The 15,991-nt window shown below is 41.4% G+C and overlaps 1 protein-coding gene across 5 annotated transcripts in view; it reads left to right on the forward strand.

The window, feature by feature from the left end:
* Positions 1-12,789, forward strand: part of PLPPR1 (phospholipid phosphatase related 1) — a 193,747-nt gene extending 180,958 nt beyond the window's left edge. For 2 of the 5 annotated variants that reach the window (XM_081103583.1, XM_081103587.1), the window contains 3 exons: positions 1,437-1,613; positions 5,528-5,659; positions 11,322-12,456. In XM_081103583.1, coding sequence (XP_080959709.1) covers positions 1,437-1,613; positions 5,528-5,659; positions 11,322-11,354 — 342 coding nt within the window. In that variant the 3' untranslated portion in view covers positions 11,355-12,456. Of the gene's footprint in view, positions 1-1,436; positions 1,614-5,527; positions 5,660-11,321; positions 12,457-12,482 lie in introns of those variants that run through there. The other 3 variants (XM_081103584.1, XM_081103586.1, XM_081103585.1) reach the window with 3 other exon arrangements.
* The last annotated feature ends 3,202 nt before the right edge of the window (positions 12,790-15,991 follow it).

The following is a 15,991-nucleotide window of genomic DNA, read 5'->3' on the forward strand; positions in this document are numbered from 1 at the left end:
CAGTTTTTCAGGGTATCTGCTACATGTAATGAAAAGAATCCCATCACCCTGTGTTCACACCATGTTGAAAATCATCCTAGGAAATTAAGTTTCCATTCTGATATTGTAAAATGCACCTATTGGAACTTGCATGTGCTCAGGCCACACAAACACACCACAGACTATAAATTAAGTATCAGCATACTATTTTTCAGGGTTGCAAATGCATTTCTCACTTTTGTTCAAGAAATGATGGATCAATAGTGCCCTCTACTGGTTTCTTGTAACTATTACCAAAGAAGATCTAACAAAGTGTTTATTTGAGAGACACATCTTCCTAACTAGGCCACTGGGAACCCATTTGATAACTGAGCCTATGAAACATGGCCCAGCTCCTCACAGTGAAATGAGAATAGCCTACATATTACACTTGAAACTAATATAAAATGATATTGAATGTCAACTGTAATTGAAAAATAAAATTAAAGAACAGCCTGCATACACTCAGGCTTCATAAATTTCAAGTGTCATAAATTTAATCATTCTTTACTTAGTTTAGGTCTCCCCAGTCTTTTGTATGTCCTGACACAGTTTTGTAAATTAATACTTTAAAATACACTAGAGTCAATGAATGGATAGAGCTGATCACAGTTGTCCCAAGGAATGTGGAAATCAATTTCCAGCACAACTGAAATCTATTCATGTGACACACTGGGAAGTTCTAATTTAGTCAATCAACTAATCAATAACTGTTTTCGTATTCATTGCTTAGAAGTGTAAAGAATCAGCTAGCAGTATGGGGGACGCAAAAAGTAAAATGTAGAGTCATTCACCTACCTGATCTTCTCCATAAACTTCATTCTCATAGAAGGATTATTTGGTATCTGAGAATCTCACATGGGTTTCTTAATACCCAAAACGGTGCTTAAATTTGTTACGTGAAAACCGCAGCTTCTGAGCCTGTCGGTGTGGCTCAGTGGTTGAGCATCGACCTATGAACCAGGCGGTCACAGTTCGATTCCTGGTCAGGACACATGCCTGGGTTTCAGGCTCGATCCCCAGTAGGAGGCATGCAAGATGCAGCCAATTGAGGATTCTCTCTCATCATTGATGTTTCTAGCTCCCTCTCCCTTCCTCTCTGAAATTAATAAAAATATATTTTTAAAAATACACCTGTGTCTTCTGCATCCGATCATTATTACGTGCTCATTCTTCCTGTCAAGCATAGGTTTTGTTCACATGTCCCCTAGAATACAAAACGCCACATTAGTGGACATCTGTCCGTTGTTCTTGCTTCATTGTTTTTTCTACCCAAACTCCACTGCGTAGCTGAGGGGAGCTGTTCACCCGGTTGACGTGGTTGCTTTGGCACAGCCCGTTTGCGTGCGTTGGTGCGTGCATGTGCGTGCACTGTATGAGGAGCCTCCGGGTCACTCCCCATCTCTGTCCTGTTCCAGATGTACATCACAAGCACAATCAAGACGAAGAGCAGCCGACTGGCCAAGCCCGTGCTGTGCCTCGGGACCCTCTGCATGGCCTTCCTGACAGGCCTCAACCGGGTCTCTGAATACAGGAACCACTGCTCCGATGTGATCGCGGGCTTCATTCTGGGCACTGCGGTAGCCCTGTTTCTGGTAAGTCAGCTTCCCTCTTTCTACCTTTCTCCCTTTCGTGCCCTCTGAGAGGCTGCCCAAGACCATGGGGAGTCAGGTTCCCAGGCGTCCCAGTCTACACCCATGTTTCTCTGGCCTGACCCTTGAGAGTTGCAATTATTCTCCAAGTATTATGCATCCTATTGCTGCAAGAATGATTTCTGACGCACCCTTTCCTTCAGAAATGCGATTGCATGTCCCCCCTGGGGATGGGGGAGAAGATTGCCCAGGAAGAATGGTTGCTCCATTTTCTTCAACACTGGGATTGGGATTGGGATTGGGATTGGGGCTGGGGCTGGGGCTGGGGCTGGGACTGGGGCTGGGCAGATAGTGATTTGCATACCTTCAAGCCATTGTTCTAAAATGTTTGTTCAGGATGTGTTGGGAGCAGCTAAGTGTTGCTTGGGGGAAGCACAGAGAACAAAGACCACTGGTGGAAGCAGACAGCCTCTTCCCCTGCATCCCAGGAAACTGAGCCCCTGCCCACTTGCATATCTCACTCAGAAATACGAACACTCTCAGCTAACCACAGACTTCTCAGAAAGCTTGTTATTATCTGAGCATGCCCTCGAACGTCTTGTTTCTGCTACAAGTGGCTTCTCAACAACTATTATTCTCTTCCTAGAGAAGAGCTGTGGGTCACACAGTTTTCTCCATATCTTTATGTTTCTGATGATATTTTAGTTTCTCAAATACATGGGGACCTGCCTACGTCTTCAATTAGGAAATCCCTTAATCCAAGTTGGATTGGAAGAGACGGGGTTAATTTTTATTGTTTTTTGGGGGGGGTGTTTTTTCCAATTTTATTGAGGTCTGATAGGCCTATACCATATGGCACAACAAGTGTACAATTTGATCAATTTTAACATCTAGATTCGTCCTTGTCTCCCACCCTCTCCTTCCCCTCATTCCCAAGCTACCACTGATCTTCTTTTCCTTACCCTATATTAGTTTGCCTTCCCTAGGATTTCATAGAAATTGAACCATATAGTATGTATTTTTTCTCTGGCATCTTTCACCCAGCATAATTACTATTAGAGGCGTTTGTGTTGTAGCATGTACTAGTATCAATTCATTCCCTTTTCTTGCTGTATAGTATTCTGTTGCATGGGCATACCATAGAGGTGCGGGTTTTTAATAATCCTCTCAAGGATTTAAAATAGGCCCAAGAGGATTTACGGCCACTCACCAGGCCTGGAGAGCCACATGTTGCTCATGAAGTGAATCCCTCACAATATTCAGCCCGCTTCCCGTCTAAGACTGAAGCCAGCACAGTCTGGATGTCCCTCCTTTCCGCAATCAGTAAGACTGGCATCCCACACAGAAGGATTTCACAGTCCTATGACCTAACTCCTCCTTGTCCTCCCAACATATATAAAGTGCACAGATGCCTCTCCCAACCACTAACAGTTTCCCAGTGTTTTTGTTGGCGAAGGTTACACACAGAAAATGCTCACACTTATTCAGAACACTGATTGGGAAACTCCATTCCAATTCAGAATTATTTTTAATGGATCCAGGCTTTTCTTTTACAGTGAAAGGTGTACTTACACGCAAAATCGCTGGGTGAAGCCGCAGGAAGCGTGGTGCTGAGGATGTTCTGAGGTGTTGATGTCTCATAGGGGATATTTTCCTAAGGTTGCTTTTTTTTTTTTTTATTGATTTTTTACAGAGAGGAAGGAAGAGAGATAGAGAGTTAGAAACATCGATGAGAGAGAATCATCGATCAGCTGCCTCCTGCACATCTCCCACTGGGGATGTGCCCGCAACCCAGGCACATGCCCTTGACCGGAATCGAACCTGGGACCTCTCAGTCCGCAGGCCGACGCTCTATCCACTGAGCCAAACCGGTTTCGGCCTAAGGTTGCTTTTTTTAAAGAGGGAAAGACTAGAGGTGACTTCAGAGAGGGTAGAGTTTTCAAAGAGACATCAAGACTGCATCCATGAGAGGGCTCAAAAGGAAAGTCAGCCAATGTTGCTGTCCCTCTGCATTGGAGCCAGCCCGCCCCAGCTCGAGAGAAAGAGCAGTGTTGACTACCCCCGCCCCCAAAAAAAAAAAAATGCGATGGGGTTTTTCCAGGATGAAACCTATAAAATGCTTTGTGTTTGCTAAGGCCCCATATACAGATTCTGCTTTAACATTAAACTTGTTTTCTCTCAGTGACTCATAGCCCTGCTTCCTACTGTGTGGCCTGTTATTGGCTTCCTAACTGACGGCAAATGTCGAAACTTGTTCTCCACAAATGATCTTTTTGTAAGACCCAGCCCTGCTGCTGAGTTGCTCGGCAGGTGACAGACCACACTGTGACTACATGTGCTCGTGCACACAACCTCACACGCCCACTCAGTAAGCTGGAATATGGGAAGGGGAGGATGTTATAGAAAAGACTGGAAGCATTCCAAAGCAGAGACTTGTAGAGCAGACAGAAAAGGAGAGGAGAGTCCAAGAAGAGGAGCACACTTGTGGCATATGTCCATCATTGTTTCGTGTTTCCTAGGAAGATGAAAAGGATGGGTGGGGGCGGAGATTATTAGTTGAGCAATTACTATATGCCCGACACTTCACGTGCCCCTAGGACAGCCCCCGCAGTGTTCTTATCCTCATTTCATAGAGGAGGAGACTGAGGCTCAAAGATAAGTAACTTGCCCAATGGCTACACAATCAATAAGCTGTGCCAGCCTGAGTCTTTTCAACTCCAGAGTCTCTTCAACTTCAACACCTTCCACCTCTCCCATTTCCTGAATGGAGGGAGTTTCAGCAGAGATGGAGGGAGGGAGGGAATATTTATGAAAATGTTCTGCAGGGTTGGAAGAATGACAGGAAAGACTCAGAGGCACTGGATATAGAAGCAAAGATGCAGAACAATGAGAGAACGAGCGTGGAAAGAAACAGGCAAACCGCATGGGCAACAGAAGCAGACCAGAGGGTGAAAACAGACTGAGGTATGAAGGGGCCTCAGTAGGAAATAAAGAAGAGTCGGTAGTTATTTAGAGGGAAAGTTTCTTAATGGAAGCAATAAAAGTGTCACTAATGAGTTATTTAATCTCCAGCCCATAGTGGTCACATGATTTAAGGATGATCATTTTAGGTAGAAGTTCAAGACTAGCTAACAGTGAATGAGTATTTGCTGTATGTTTGGCACTTGTTAAGAGGCAAAATATAATAGTGGTGTGAGCTATGGAGTTTAAATCTCTTTATGACGTTGGGCAAATTACCTAGCTTCTCTGTGCCTCCTTCCCTAAGTTGTAAGATTGTTGAGAAGATTAAATGAAGTAAGTAAAAGTCTCAGGACAATGCCCAACACATAGTTGCCCTCAATAAATGTCAGGTGTGTTATAATCATCGTGTCTTTTCATCCTTATGAATTTATGAGGTAGGTATTATATTACTCTCATTTCACAGGTCAGGCTCAGTGGGTGGATGGATTATCATTGGCCATCTGGTGATTCAACGGGTGCTTCCTCAGCACTTAAAACAGTGATGGCGAACCTATGACACGCGTGTCAGAGGTGACACACGAACTCATTTTTTTGGTGGATTTTTCTTTGTTAAATGGCATTTAAATATATAAAATAAATATCAAAAATATAAATCTTTGTTTTACTATAGTTGCAAATATGAAAAAATGTCTATATGTGACACGGCACCAGAGTTAAGTTAGGGTTTTTCAAAATGCTGACACGCCGAGCTCAAAAGGTTCGCCATCACTGACTTAGAATGTGCTCAGCAGGTACCCTGGGCTGCGCCCCAGGTCTTTCCATGGTCCCTACCCGCTGGCTCAAAGGAAGAAGTCACTATGGCAATGACATTCCAGGGGAACAGCCTGCCACTCTCAGAGATGGCCAGGCCCTGACGGCTGTAGTCTGACCCGATCTTTTTACCCCTCATCCTGCAGGGAATGTGTGTGGTCCATAACTTTAAAGGAACACAAGGATCTCCTTCCAAACCCAAACCCGAGGATCCCCGTGGAGTGCCCCTAATGGCTTTCCCAAGGATAGAGAGCCCTCTGGAAACCTTAAGTGCACAGGTATAGTAAAGTGGCTATAGCAACCAAGCCCACAGGCTCAGGCCTGTTCCGTTCAACTATTCTATTGAGAGCAGGCACCACTGCATCCGCCCAGCAGCAGTAAAAGCCTGGTGTAAAGGCCCTTGGGAACTTCACAGCTCCCCTCAGGCAGTCTTGCCTTTATCCTGGGGCTTGGCAATCATGAGTCCCAGGAAGTTCTCAGCCGCACGTGAACCTCGGCTGCTTCAGGACACCTTGGCCTCCAGGGTGATAGCACAGTTAAGAAATCTGGACCACTTACGTGGGAGGTCCACTTGATTCAGTAACTAGGACATCGTTTGGAAAGAAAACGGTTTTGTTATATGTTCTGACGGATGTAAACTAGAAGCACATTTACAAGGTCATTGACAGAATAGATGCAGGTGTCCTTTTGGATCTGTTCTGATAACAACCATCAAAAATCCGATGCAACAATACTTGCTGATCACTTATTTGCACCAGGGATACAGAAAATAATTAGCCACACCGTCCTTGCCCTCAACGAACTCTCAGATGATTAGGGAGGGCAGATGTCAGTGAGTCATCATAAGCTGGCATGATGAGTCACAGGTCCAAGATTTGCTGTGTGAATATAAATGAAGAGAGATACATTCTGTCTGAGAAGACAGGGAAAGCGTGGAGAAGATGGCATTCCTCGCTCTCTCACTTTTACCTTGGACAGTTGCAAGGGGCTTTACAAATATCCTCTGATGTGAACAAAAACCTATTGAATCAATAGTATCATCCCCATTTCCGGGTTAAATATAGGAATACTGAATATCAAGGTGTTAAATCACTTGCCCAAAACCACATACCCGGCATGTCAGAGAGCTAAATGGGTAGCTCTTTAAGTAGAGAGGGGAGTGATTTCTGCCCACATGTTTACTTTCTATAACAATCTATCTTGAAATCTTGTTTCTATTTGGCATTTTCTTTCTAATCCATTTGTATAGATCCTGCAAAGGAAAGTAAGTCACCTCCCCCACTGGAATTAGTGTGTGCTTCATACCAGTACAGTATAAAAATATTTTTCACTATTTTATTTAAAAATTATTAACGCCCTAGCCAGTTTTGCTCAGTGGATAGAGCGTCGGCCTGTGGACTGAAGGGTCCCAGGTTCTATTCTGGCCAAGGGCACATGCCCATGTTGTGGGCTTGATCCCCAGTAGGGGGTGTGCAGGAGGCAGCGATCAATGATTCTCTCTCATCATTGATGTTTCTCTCTCTCCCTCTTCCTTCCTATCTGTAATCAATAAAGAAATACATTTAAAAATAAATAAATAAATAAAGATTATTAACTATCAGCCATATCTCTAAGACGACTATACTCTTAAATGTTATCAATAAACCAGAAGAAAAATCCAATAAAGCTATTTCCATCCTGGGAAAAAATATTTAGGGCTCTCCCTTAAATCCAGTGCCAAGTACTTTATTTGTTTATTTTCTCTTAACCTGTATTAAGGTGAAATTTTTGACTGTCTAATTAGAAAGAATGTACTGAAAATATCTTACTGGTTTATTTATAGAAAGCCTGTTGATGCAGGTGGAATGTCAAATTAGCTTAAATAATGAGACCTTGTAATGAAATGGTGAAATAGACCCTCCCTGGTTTTTTTCCCCTATCTCATTAAGTTTCTATACCTGGTGACGTCAGAGTGGCTCCCTCTATTTTTTGAGGTGAAGCAACTAAAGACAAAGGTCGGTTTGAAAAGCAAACAGAAATATTTGCTGAGTTCCACAAACATGTCAATCTCTGTGTCCTTGTAAATGTTTACTTCACCTGGAACATCCCGGTCTAAGGACACCTCGTGCCGACCCATCTTCCCTCCCGACATTGCTCAAGCGTTACCCTCTGTCTGAAGCCTTCTCCACCTTCCTTCTCTCTTCTCTTCAAGACCATGAATAGTTGACCAGGCCAAGAGACAACCAGGCCATATTTTGGGAGATTCCACTTACATTGAAAAATGAAGTGCCAAACAGGGTTTCAAAAACTGCTATTCACAAGATAGATTTTTAAAAATCTTTTAATTAATATATTGATTTATTGCTCACAATAGGCAATAGTGGAACTTCTTTCACATATCTTTGTATCCAGGTAGATCACCTCATCTAGGTACAACTTGAGGCCTTCCCTGAATACCAGTCTTGGGCCAGAGGACCCTCAGAGTCCCTCTGGACCGCCCCTCACAATTAAAGCCAAGAATATCCCCTCACGTCTGCCTCCTACAAGGACTTAGAGATCTTTGAGGATCTGAGCTATATCTTCCTGACTCTTCATATTTCCTGGCATTCACTAGGTGTGAAATAATGTTTGGCGAGTAGACAGATGCAAGCCAGAACCAACGCCTGAGCTAGACGCTTGAGTCAAAACAAAGAACCTAAAATCAGGCCATAGAACCTCGATGGGAATTAGAAATGTATGAGCAACAGCGAACAGGACTTGTGCAGGCTAGTCCAAGTGAAGCTACAGGAAGCTGGATGGAAGTTCTGACCTCTCAAGTGATGTCTTTCATACCAGCGTGGGAGGTTCAAGTAACCGCCCACCGCTATTAATGTCAAATATTTCCACAGGGCGAGTGAAGAGAATGTTCCCTGTATTTGTTGGTCAAGAAAGCTGGTTTATTTCAAACCATCACATTCAATCTCACAAGAATCCTGCAATTGGCATCATTATTCTATTTTATAGATGAAGTGAGTAAAGCACAAAGTGTTTACGTAACCCAGTCAAAATGAAGACACAAGCCTATCTATTTCTCAAGGCCCTGATTTCATTCCAGGGACATTTCATTTTGAAATCTGCAACTCTCATTTGAAAATGGAAACATGTCCTAGGGGTTAGTGTGTTTGAACTGAGCTATAGCTCTTCCCATATAAATATTTCCTCCCTTTTCCCCTGTGGGCAAGAGCTCCCCTGTGCAATTCCAACACCCATGTTTTCGGTTAGAAGCTAGTCCTTTGCCATTGCTGAATTGGAGCCATCTACCCAGGAGGCAGATCTGGGGGATCGGACAGGAGATCTGAACCTCTCTTCAGAGCACCATTCACACCCATGAAATCCATCCGACTGTTCAAAATACCTCAAGGAGGAGAGTAGATTGTCTGGATAGGGAGGGTACCCAGTCGTCCCTCTTTCCTTCCTCCTGGCACCTTCTTTCCCTTTTGCCACATGGAGTCTCCAGAGCTACTGTGCTGCTTTCCTCTCTCAAATATCAACTCACATTTGAATGTCTGCCTTCTGTGACTCCCCTTGGTTGGGTTGATGGAGACAGGGTGCATTTTTCTAAAATCTTTCCCAAGTACTGAAGAGAAACCAGAAAGTAGATAATTACAGAATGCAAACAAAACAAAAAATGGCCACGTTTCCAAAGCATTATTCTGTGGTCCTATAGAGTTATTGGGATCCTAAAGACACTGGCTTCAAGCCACTCTCTGCATCTGCATGCCCACATTCCCCAGAGCAATCAAGCCTAGTGTTGAACAATTTCGTTTCCTTGTGTCTCCAGATGGGGGAGAGGGGAAGAAGACTTGTTTTTTCTTTAACATACACAAGAATCTAATCCATGGGAGATCCAAATGCCTGGGACCTTACTCCAGGAGATTCTAATTCAGCAATTTGGAGGGGGAAAAGATTACATTTAAGAAAAATCCCCAGAGGAATTCTATTGGCCCCCTTCATGCCAGTGATATCAAAGATTTCATATTCTAAGTAGCAAAGAGGACTTGGAGAGAACGAACTCGGAGAGAAAGAAATCTGCCCAAAGTCACCCACTTAGTTATCTTAGAGTGTTGGATGACTTTATCTTAAGCTTTTACTCTTAAATGGAATATTATAAATGACCGAAGTATTAGCCAAAAATCAATTTTCAAAAGGGAAGCATACTATAACACAGTTATTTTTCACATTATGGTAAAAATGCATCCAACCTTAGTTTTTACAAATATGACAGATAAGAAGAGTACCTTGAAAAATACAAAATAGGCAATTTCTAAAATTCTTATTTGAGCTCTCAAACAGGAATCAGGAAACCTGTAATAATTAATTACAGCTATAGCCACAGTTTCTTAAGTTATTTGCCAATTCTATGGACTTGGGAGCTGAGGATGAGATGGGAGAGGTTAAGTTCAAACAAAAGAGGAAGCTTTGGGCCGCAAAATGTGGGGGTTATGCAATTAACTCTTGAACAACATAGGGGTTGGGGACCTGACCCCCCCCACACACACACAGAGTTGAAAATCCATGTATAAATTTTGACTCCCCCCAAACTTTGCTAATAGTCTACTATTGACCAGAAGCCAAGAACATAAACAGTCAATTAACACATATTTTATGTTATATATATTATATACTGTATTCTTACAATGAAGTAAGCTGGAGAAGAGAAAATATTATTTTAAAAATCATAAAGGAGCCCAGCCAATGTGGCTTAGTGATTGACAATCGACCTATGAACCAGGAGATCTAAGTTCAATTCCCGGTCAGGGCACATGCCTGGGTTGTGGGCTTGATTCCCAATAGGGGGCATGCAGGAGGCAGCCAAACAATGATTTTCATCATTGATATTTCTATTTCTCTCTCCCTCTCTCTTCCTCTCTGAAATCAATTAAAATATGTATTTTAAAAAGAAAGAAAATCCTAAAAGAAAATACATTAACAGTCTTTATTGGAAAAAATCTGCTTATAAGTGGACCCACACAGTTCAAACCCATGTTGTTCAAGGGTCAACTGCATATATAAGTTATATAAACAAAATATAGGGGTTATATAAACAAGCATATAAACAAAAATTGACTAGAAAAAGCTGCAATCATAGTAGGAGATTTTAGCACATTTCTCTCTGTAATTAATAAGCAAACAAAATATAGTAAAGACATCAATGTTTAAAAAGGGTGATCTAATGTGCATTATGTATAATCCTTCTCAAAACACATGAAACATGAAAACAAACTACATAGAGGACTATAAAGTAAATCTCAAGGAATTTTAAAGAATCTATATCATACAGACTATATTCTCTATAAAAAATTTTAAAAATATCTAAAAAAAAACACCTATGCATTTGAAAATATTAAACTCACTGCTATATAACTCATGACTCAAAGAATAAATAATATGGAAATTTTTCAAAAATTAGAACTGTCCAATACTAAAAACATCTATAATAATAAAAGCATAATATGCAAATTAGACTGACGTCCTTCCGGACAACCTTCTGCATAAAGCTTGGGCTGTGAGGGAAACCCGGGTCCCGGGTGCCAGAGGGAAGCTGGTGCCGGCAGCCAGGGGGAGGAAGGCCTACTCTTGCATGAATTTCGTGCATCGGGCCTCTAGTTTCCTTTAAAAAGATGTGGGAGATAGCTATAGTTATTTGAGATCCTATATATAGTAAGTATAACATAAAGCAGAATTATATAGAGAGAACAAATTTGGATGAAAAAATCATCTGATTTGGGTTGAAAAATGAGGGAAGATTTACCAGGAGAGGAATAATTTCAGAGGTCTCAGAAGAGCATATCAAAGAGAGGGAACAGCCTGTGCAAACTCGAGGAGATAAGAAAGCAAGAGAGATTCAGGAGGGAAAGATGAGTGTGTGCATGTAGGTGTCAATCAACCCATCGCTAAGATTTTATCTGCTTGTGTTTGCAGAATCACTCTGCCTCCATGACCGAAGTTACCTGAGACGGCTGATGTGTCACAAGCTGGTTTGTGTTTTTTTTAATCACCCTCTAATTCAATACTTCAAGACACACAGTTACTCAATGTCAAACTGTGAAGACAAGTATTATGTTTATCTAGTTAGAGGCAAATGTTTTGTACATTTTTGTATGAGGAAGTGATGTAGCTTGCCCTGATTTTTTTTTTTTTTTTGGTCAGCTTTAATATATTTATGCCAGAATTTCAAACCAACAAAATTTTCTTCTTGTTCAAGTGTGCATTGAAGAACCACATTTATTCAATGATTGATGTTGTTTTGTGATATTTGTACACAGATCTTTTCTCAGTTTTATAGACACAGAAATAAAATTAATATTAACAATTCACTTTAACCGTTTATTATCACAGTTGCTGCCTCCTCCAGAATTTTTGAATATTAATGAAAATTAACTTTTGAGTTGCAGGGTGGACAGTGTTGGATAATGGCAAATGTCAAAATCAAATTGTACAGAAAGAAATATTACTTTCAAAAAGAACTTGGTGTTCTGATCTCTTCATGTGTCATTGCATTCTAAGTTAAACTAATATATTAATGAAGTCACCTCGTTACACAAACAATTGGCAGAAAAATCCTGAATTTGAGGGGTATTGGGATTATATGATTCTTTCTTAGACAATGGTCTCTCCCATCTACGAAACTCAAGATGATTCTGGAATTATGCCCTTGGGTAGGCATGTGACCCTAGCCTTCTTTCAAAAGCAGCCAGCACCAGCCTCCCCTGTCAACTCAATAGTTTTGTATATCATATTGTATGGACTTTATATGAAAATGAATATTTTACAGTTTGCACAGTATTATTTTACAGAAAGGTTATTATCAGAGCATCTACAACCCAGAGCCCAGAGCAACAGCTTGATTTTGTGGCTTTTAATTGTTCTAGAACTTTAACTGCATCTCATTTTTCTAGCATGGTGATAACCGATGTGACACTCCTTTAAGAGAGGAGCTCCCTTGTCTGTACCTATCCGAATGTTTTCTTGACACTTCCATGTTGGCTCTTCTTACCTTTTTTTGTACATATTTTTTTTCTAAAGAGAAGGGAAAAAAAAGTTATCACAAAATGTATTCTGGCTCATGTCCTTTATTTTCAGCTTCATCCACTGGGCAGAGGTATTGGAATCATCACAATGAAGTGTCCTCAGTATACATTTATACTTTGCAGTTCCAAGCCTGCTGAGCTAAATCCTAAAAGAGGCTGCACATACAGCACCAGTGTTAGAATCCAGGTCTGCCTGGCTCCGAATTCCACTCTTCCCACTACATCACGATGCCTTCAATGTATCCAAAGGCTTTTTTCTCAAAAACAAACAACAACAAAAAAAAAGTTACCTGCTTAGATGGTTCAGGGGGTGGTACAGGTGAAATACCTACTTAGATGGTTCTGCGGATGTTGTAGGTAAAAAAAAAAAAATGTCATGAGAAGGATGGATTCTGTTTATGAGAAGGAACTTGCAAGCTTTGGGCTCTTATATAAACTATCTACATGTAATGTTGCTGAATTTCAGACTGATTCGTTTTCTAAACATATTTTAGGATTTTTATTTTATAACAACAGTGAAAATTCAACTCTATTTCATGCTCATGGAAAGACATTCTGGAAAATGCTGTCAGGCTATACTGATTTTACATTATCCATTTCTTGCCTCAATGAGAGGCCATTTAACTATCTACCTACCAGATGGTATTTGCAAGAACTTAAGTTGATGATTTGAGCATTGTCCTTGTATTCTTCTCTCTGGTTTCAATCTGGAAGGACCTAGTAGAAACGTCCCGAGCTCTCTAGCCACAGACCCCTATTTCCTGGCCTTTGGCTTCGGGTATATTGGTACATGACGGAGTCATATTCCACAGGACACCATACTAAGGTACTTGGAACTAAGGGGCATGTCTGGGTTCACATCGCTGGGACCCCTGAGCCAGTCTGATTCCTACCATTATGCCATGGCAACCTTGGTGTTGCCCCTATTTAGCCCCAAGTTGCTTCACGGACCTCACATTATCTTTCAAGCCTGCCAATGGAGATTCATTTCTTAGGGCTAGGGACCCCTCACATGGGCCTTATCCCAAAACAAAGCCCTCTGTCTACATAGGACAAGTGGTCAATTAGCCTCAGAAAGAATGAATTCTGCAATGATCTTTTCTTCCTCTTTTTAAGGAAAGCCCAGAGGAGCCTGAGAATTCTGAGTCACTGTGAGAGGGAAGTAGGAAGAAACTAAAGAAAGGCTAACAAAGAGTGTTGATATAAGCAACCTCATGAGACGATTAGCCCCTGAGGATAACTATTTCTTTGGTTCAGCACCCAGAACAGGGTTTGACAGGGTAAACAGTTAAAATGTGTCACGTCTATGGATTACAGACTTCCTCCTAATTTGGCTAAAGAAGACCTGACTCACTTGGACATAAAGAGAATTTGAATGGCTCCTAAAGGCATCTGAAAGATAAGTTTATTTAGATACAGGAATAGTAAGGGTGAGGAGACTGCACTCAGCAGTTATGAACATGTGGGTGTCTCTTTCAGTAAGGCCTAAAGATCTCCCTGTTAGGCTGTGATCGACAGAAGGGCTGTATGTTGCTCTACTGAACTGGAGAATGCAAACAGGCATAATCCCATACTCAGAAAGAGAAGGAGTGGGTATCACTGGGATGATTTAAAGAGCAGAAGAGCCAGGGATAGCATTTTTGTTTCAAAAAGTTGACTTGATTTCCATATTATGTGCAACCACCAGAACCTCTCAAGTGTGTTAAATATCTTGGAAGCAGATACATTAAATACTAGATTGCCCTAGTTTGTTTTAAGGAGTATTTACATTAAAGCTGTTACACTATTTCTGCCCTGCTGAATTCAAAATGTGTACTAGAACTAACCTGTCATTTTCTATCATCCCTTGTACTACTGTGGGAATTTTGTAATGAACACCAAACCTCTTAGTTGTGTCTTTGTTCTTGATCCAGATGTCCCGGGATCGATTGATACATTTATTCCTTTGATAAGTATTTAATGAGCTTCTATGGTGTGTCAGGAATTATGCTAAGAACTGGGAATGTGCAGCAAAATAAATTGACCTACTTCTTACCCTCATGGAACTTAGAATCAAGTATAGAAAAAAAAAGGAAAACAACCACAAGCCAATTGATACATAATTAGTGCTTTGAAGGGCGACCTGATTTAGATAAGGCAAGATAGTTAATAGAAAAGGCTTCTTTAAAAAACTGACATATATGTTAGAATGAGTAGGAAGTGACTAGACAGAAGCAGAGAAATGCATATGAGTCTAAGGAAACAGCATGTGGAAAGGTCCTGGGGCAGGAAAGAGCTTTACGCACGTGAAGAAGTAAAGGGAAGCCAGAGTGACTGGAGGACAGTGAGAGCTGTTTGATGATGCTGGTGAGCATGTTGGTGGCTTTGGAGGCCTTGTTGTGGATTTTAGAACTTACTCTAAAGTTACAGGACACCCTTAAAAGACAGAAAGCCCTCAGTAAGCAAGAGAACGACATAATCAGGTTTGTCTTTCTCAGAAATCCTTCTGAGCTGCTTCTGTGTGTAGACTGAATTGAACAGAATCAAGAATGGAAAGGAGATGATCAATTAAGAGGTCGCTGTATTGGGCAATCCATGATTACGACTTGAACGAGGGTAGTGGTAGTAATAATGGAGAGTGGGTTGGAAGGATACGAAAAACAGCGGGGAGGTAGACTCAACAGGATTTGAAGCTGGATTGGATGTGGTGAGATGACAGCTTTCAGTAACACTTGCTTTCTAGAGAAAGTTTTCTAAATTTAACTCCCCTGCTTGGGAGTTACAATTACCACCCCACCCCCCACCCCCCACCCCCATATGCATATTTCCATAGCTTTTCACAGTAACTTTACCACAACTGGTGGGGCAGGGTGTCAAGGCAAGTAAGGTGTGGTCTCTGATTCTACCTGATCACTCACGCAGGATTCTCAGGACAAAAGTCACCACATGCCAGGTCTGAACCTCAGCCTGCGGGGCTGAAACTAGGCTCTGAGCTCCTCAGAGATGACCAGTGTTTTGTGAAGGACTCTTACCGATTGAATGTAGCAGGATAACCCGTTTCTCTGCATAAATATTTTCTAACACTAATCTAAACCTCCTAACGAGCCTCTCTATCCCACTGAGTAGAGGGGGAAAAAGTAAACTTAATTTGCCTATTAAGTGTATTTGCCTCTCCTCCGGTTAGTCCAGTCTCTTCATGGTAAAATCAATCCCTTTGGCAGACATTAACACTTTTCTTCTCTTCACATGATTGTTGTAATAATTTTAAACCTCCCCAAAGCAAGTAAATAGCACGGGGTGGGGGAAGGAGCAAGGGAATGCCGAGAGAAATGCATGTAAGTACATTTAAAAATATTATCTCTAACACATCATAACCTAAACTAAAAAGCCATTTATTAATTGATGGTAGAATCATCTCTCTCTGGTGTCCAGAATGTGACATTCTCTCTCTGGTACCCCATCTTGTAATTGAGATGTCTACAAAGCCATTCTGTTAGTTAAAAGGTTGTTCGGTGAGCATGAAATCCCAGCCAAAAAAATAAAATAAAATAGTGTATATGGATATTTCAATAAGCCCTGGGA

The sequence above is a fragment of the Myotis nattereri genome (assembly GCF_964212035.1).
Source record: "Myotis nattereri genome assembly, chromosome: 12".
Lineage (NCBI taxonomy): Eukaryota > Metazoa > Chordata > Mammalia > Chiroptera > Vespertilionidae > Myotis > Myotis nattereri.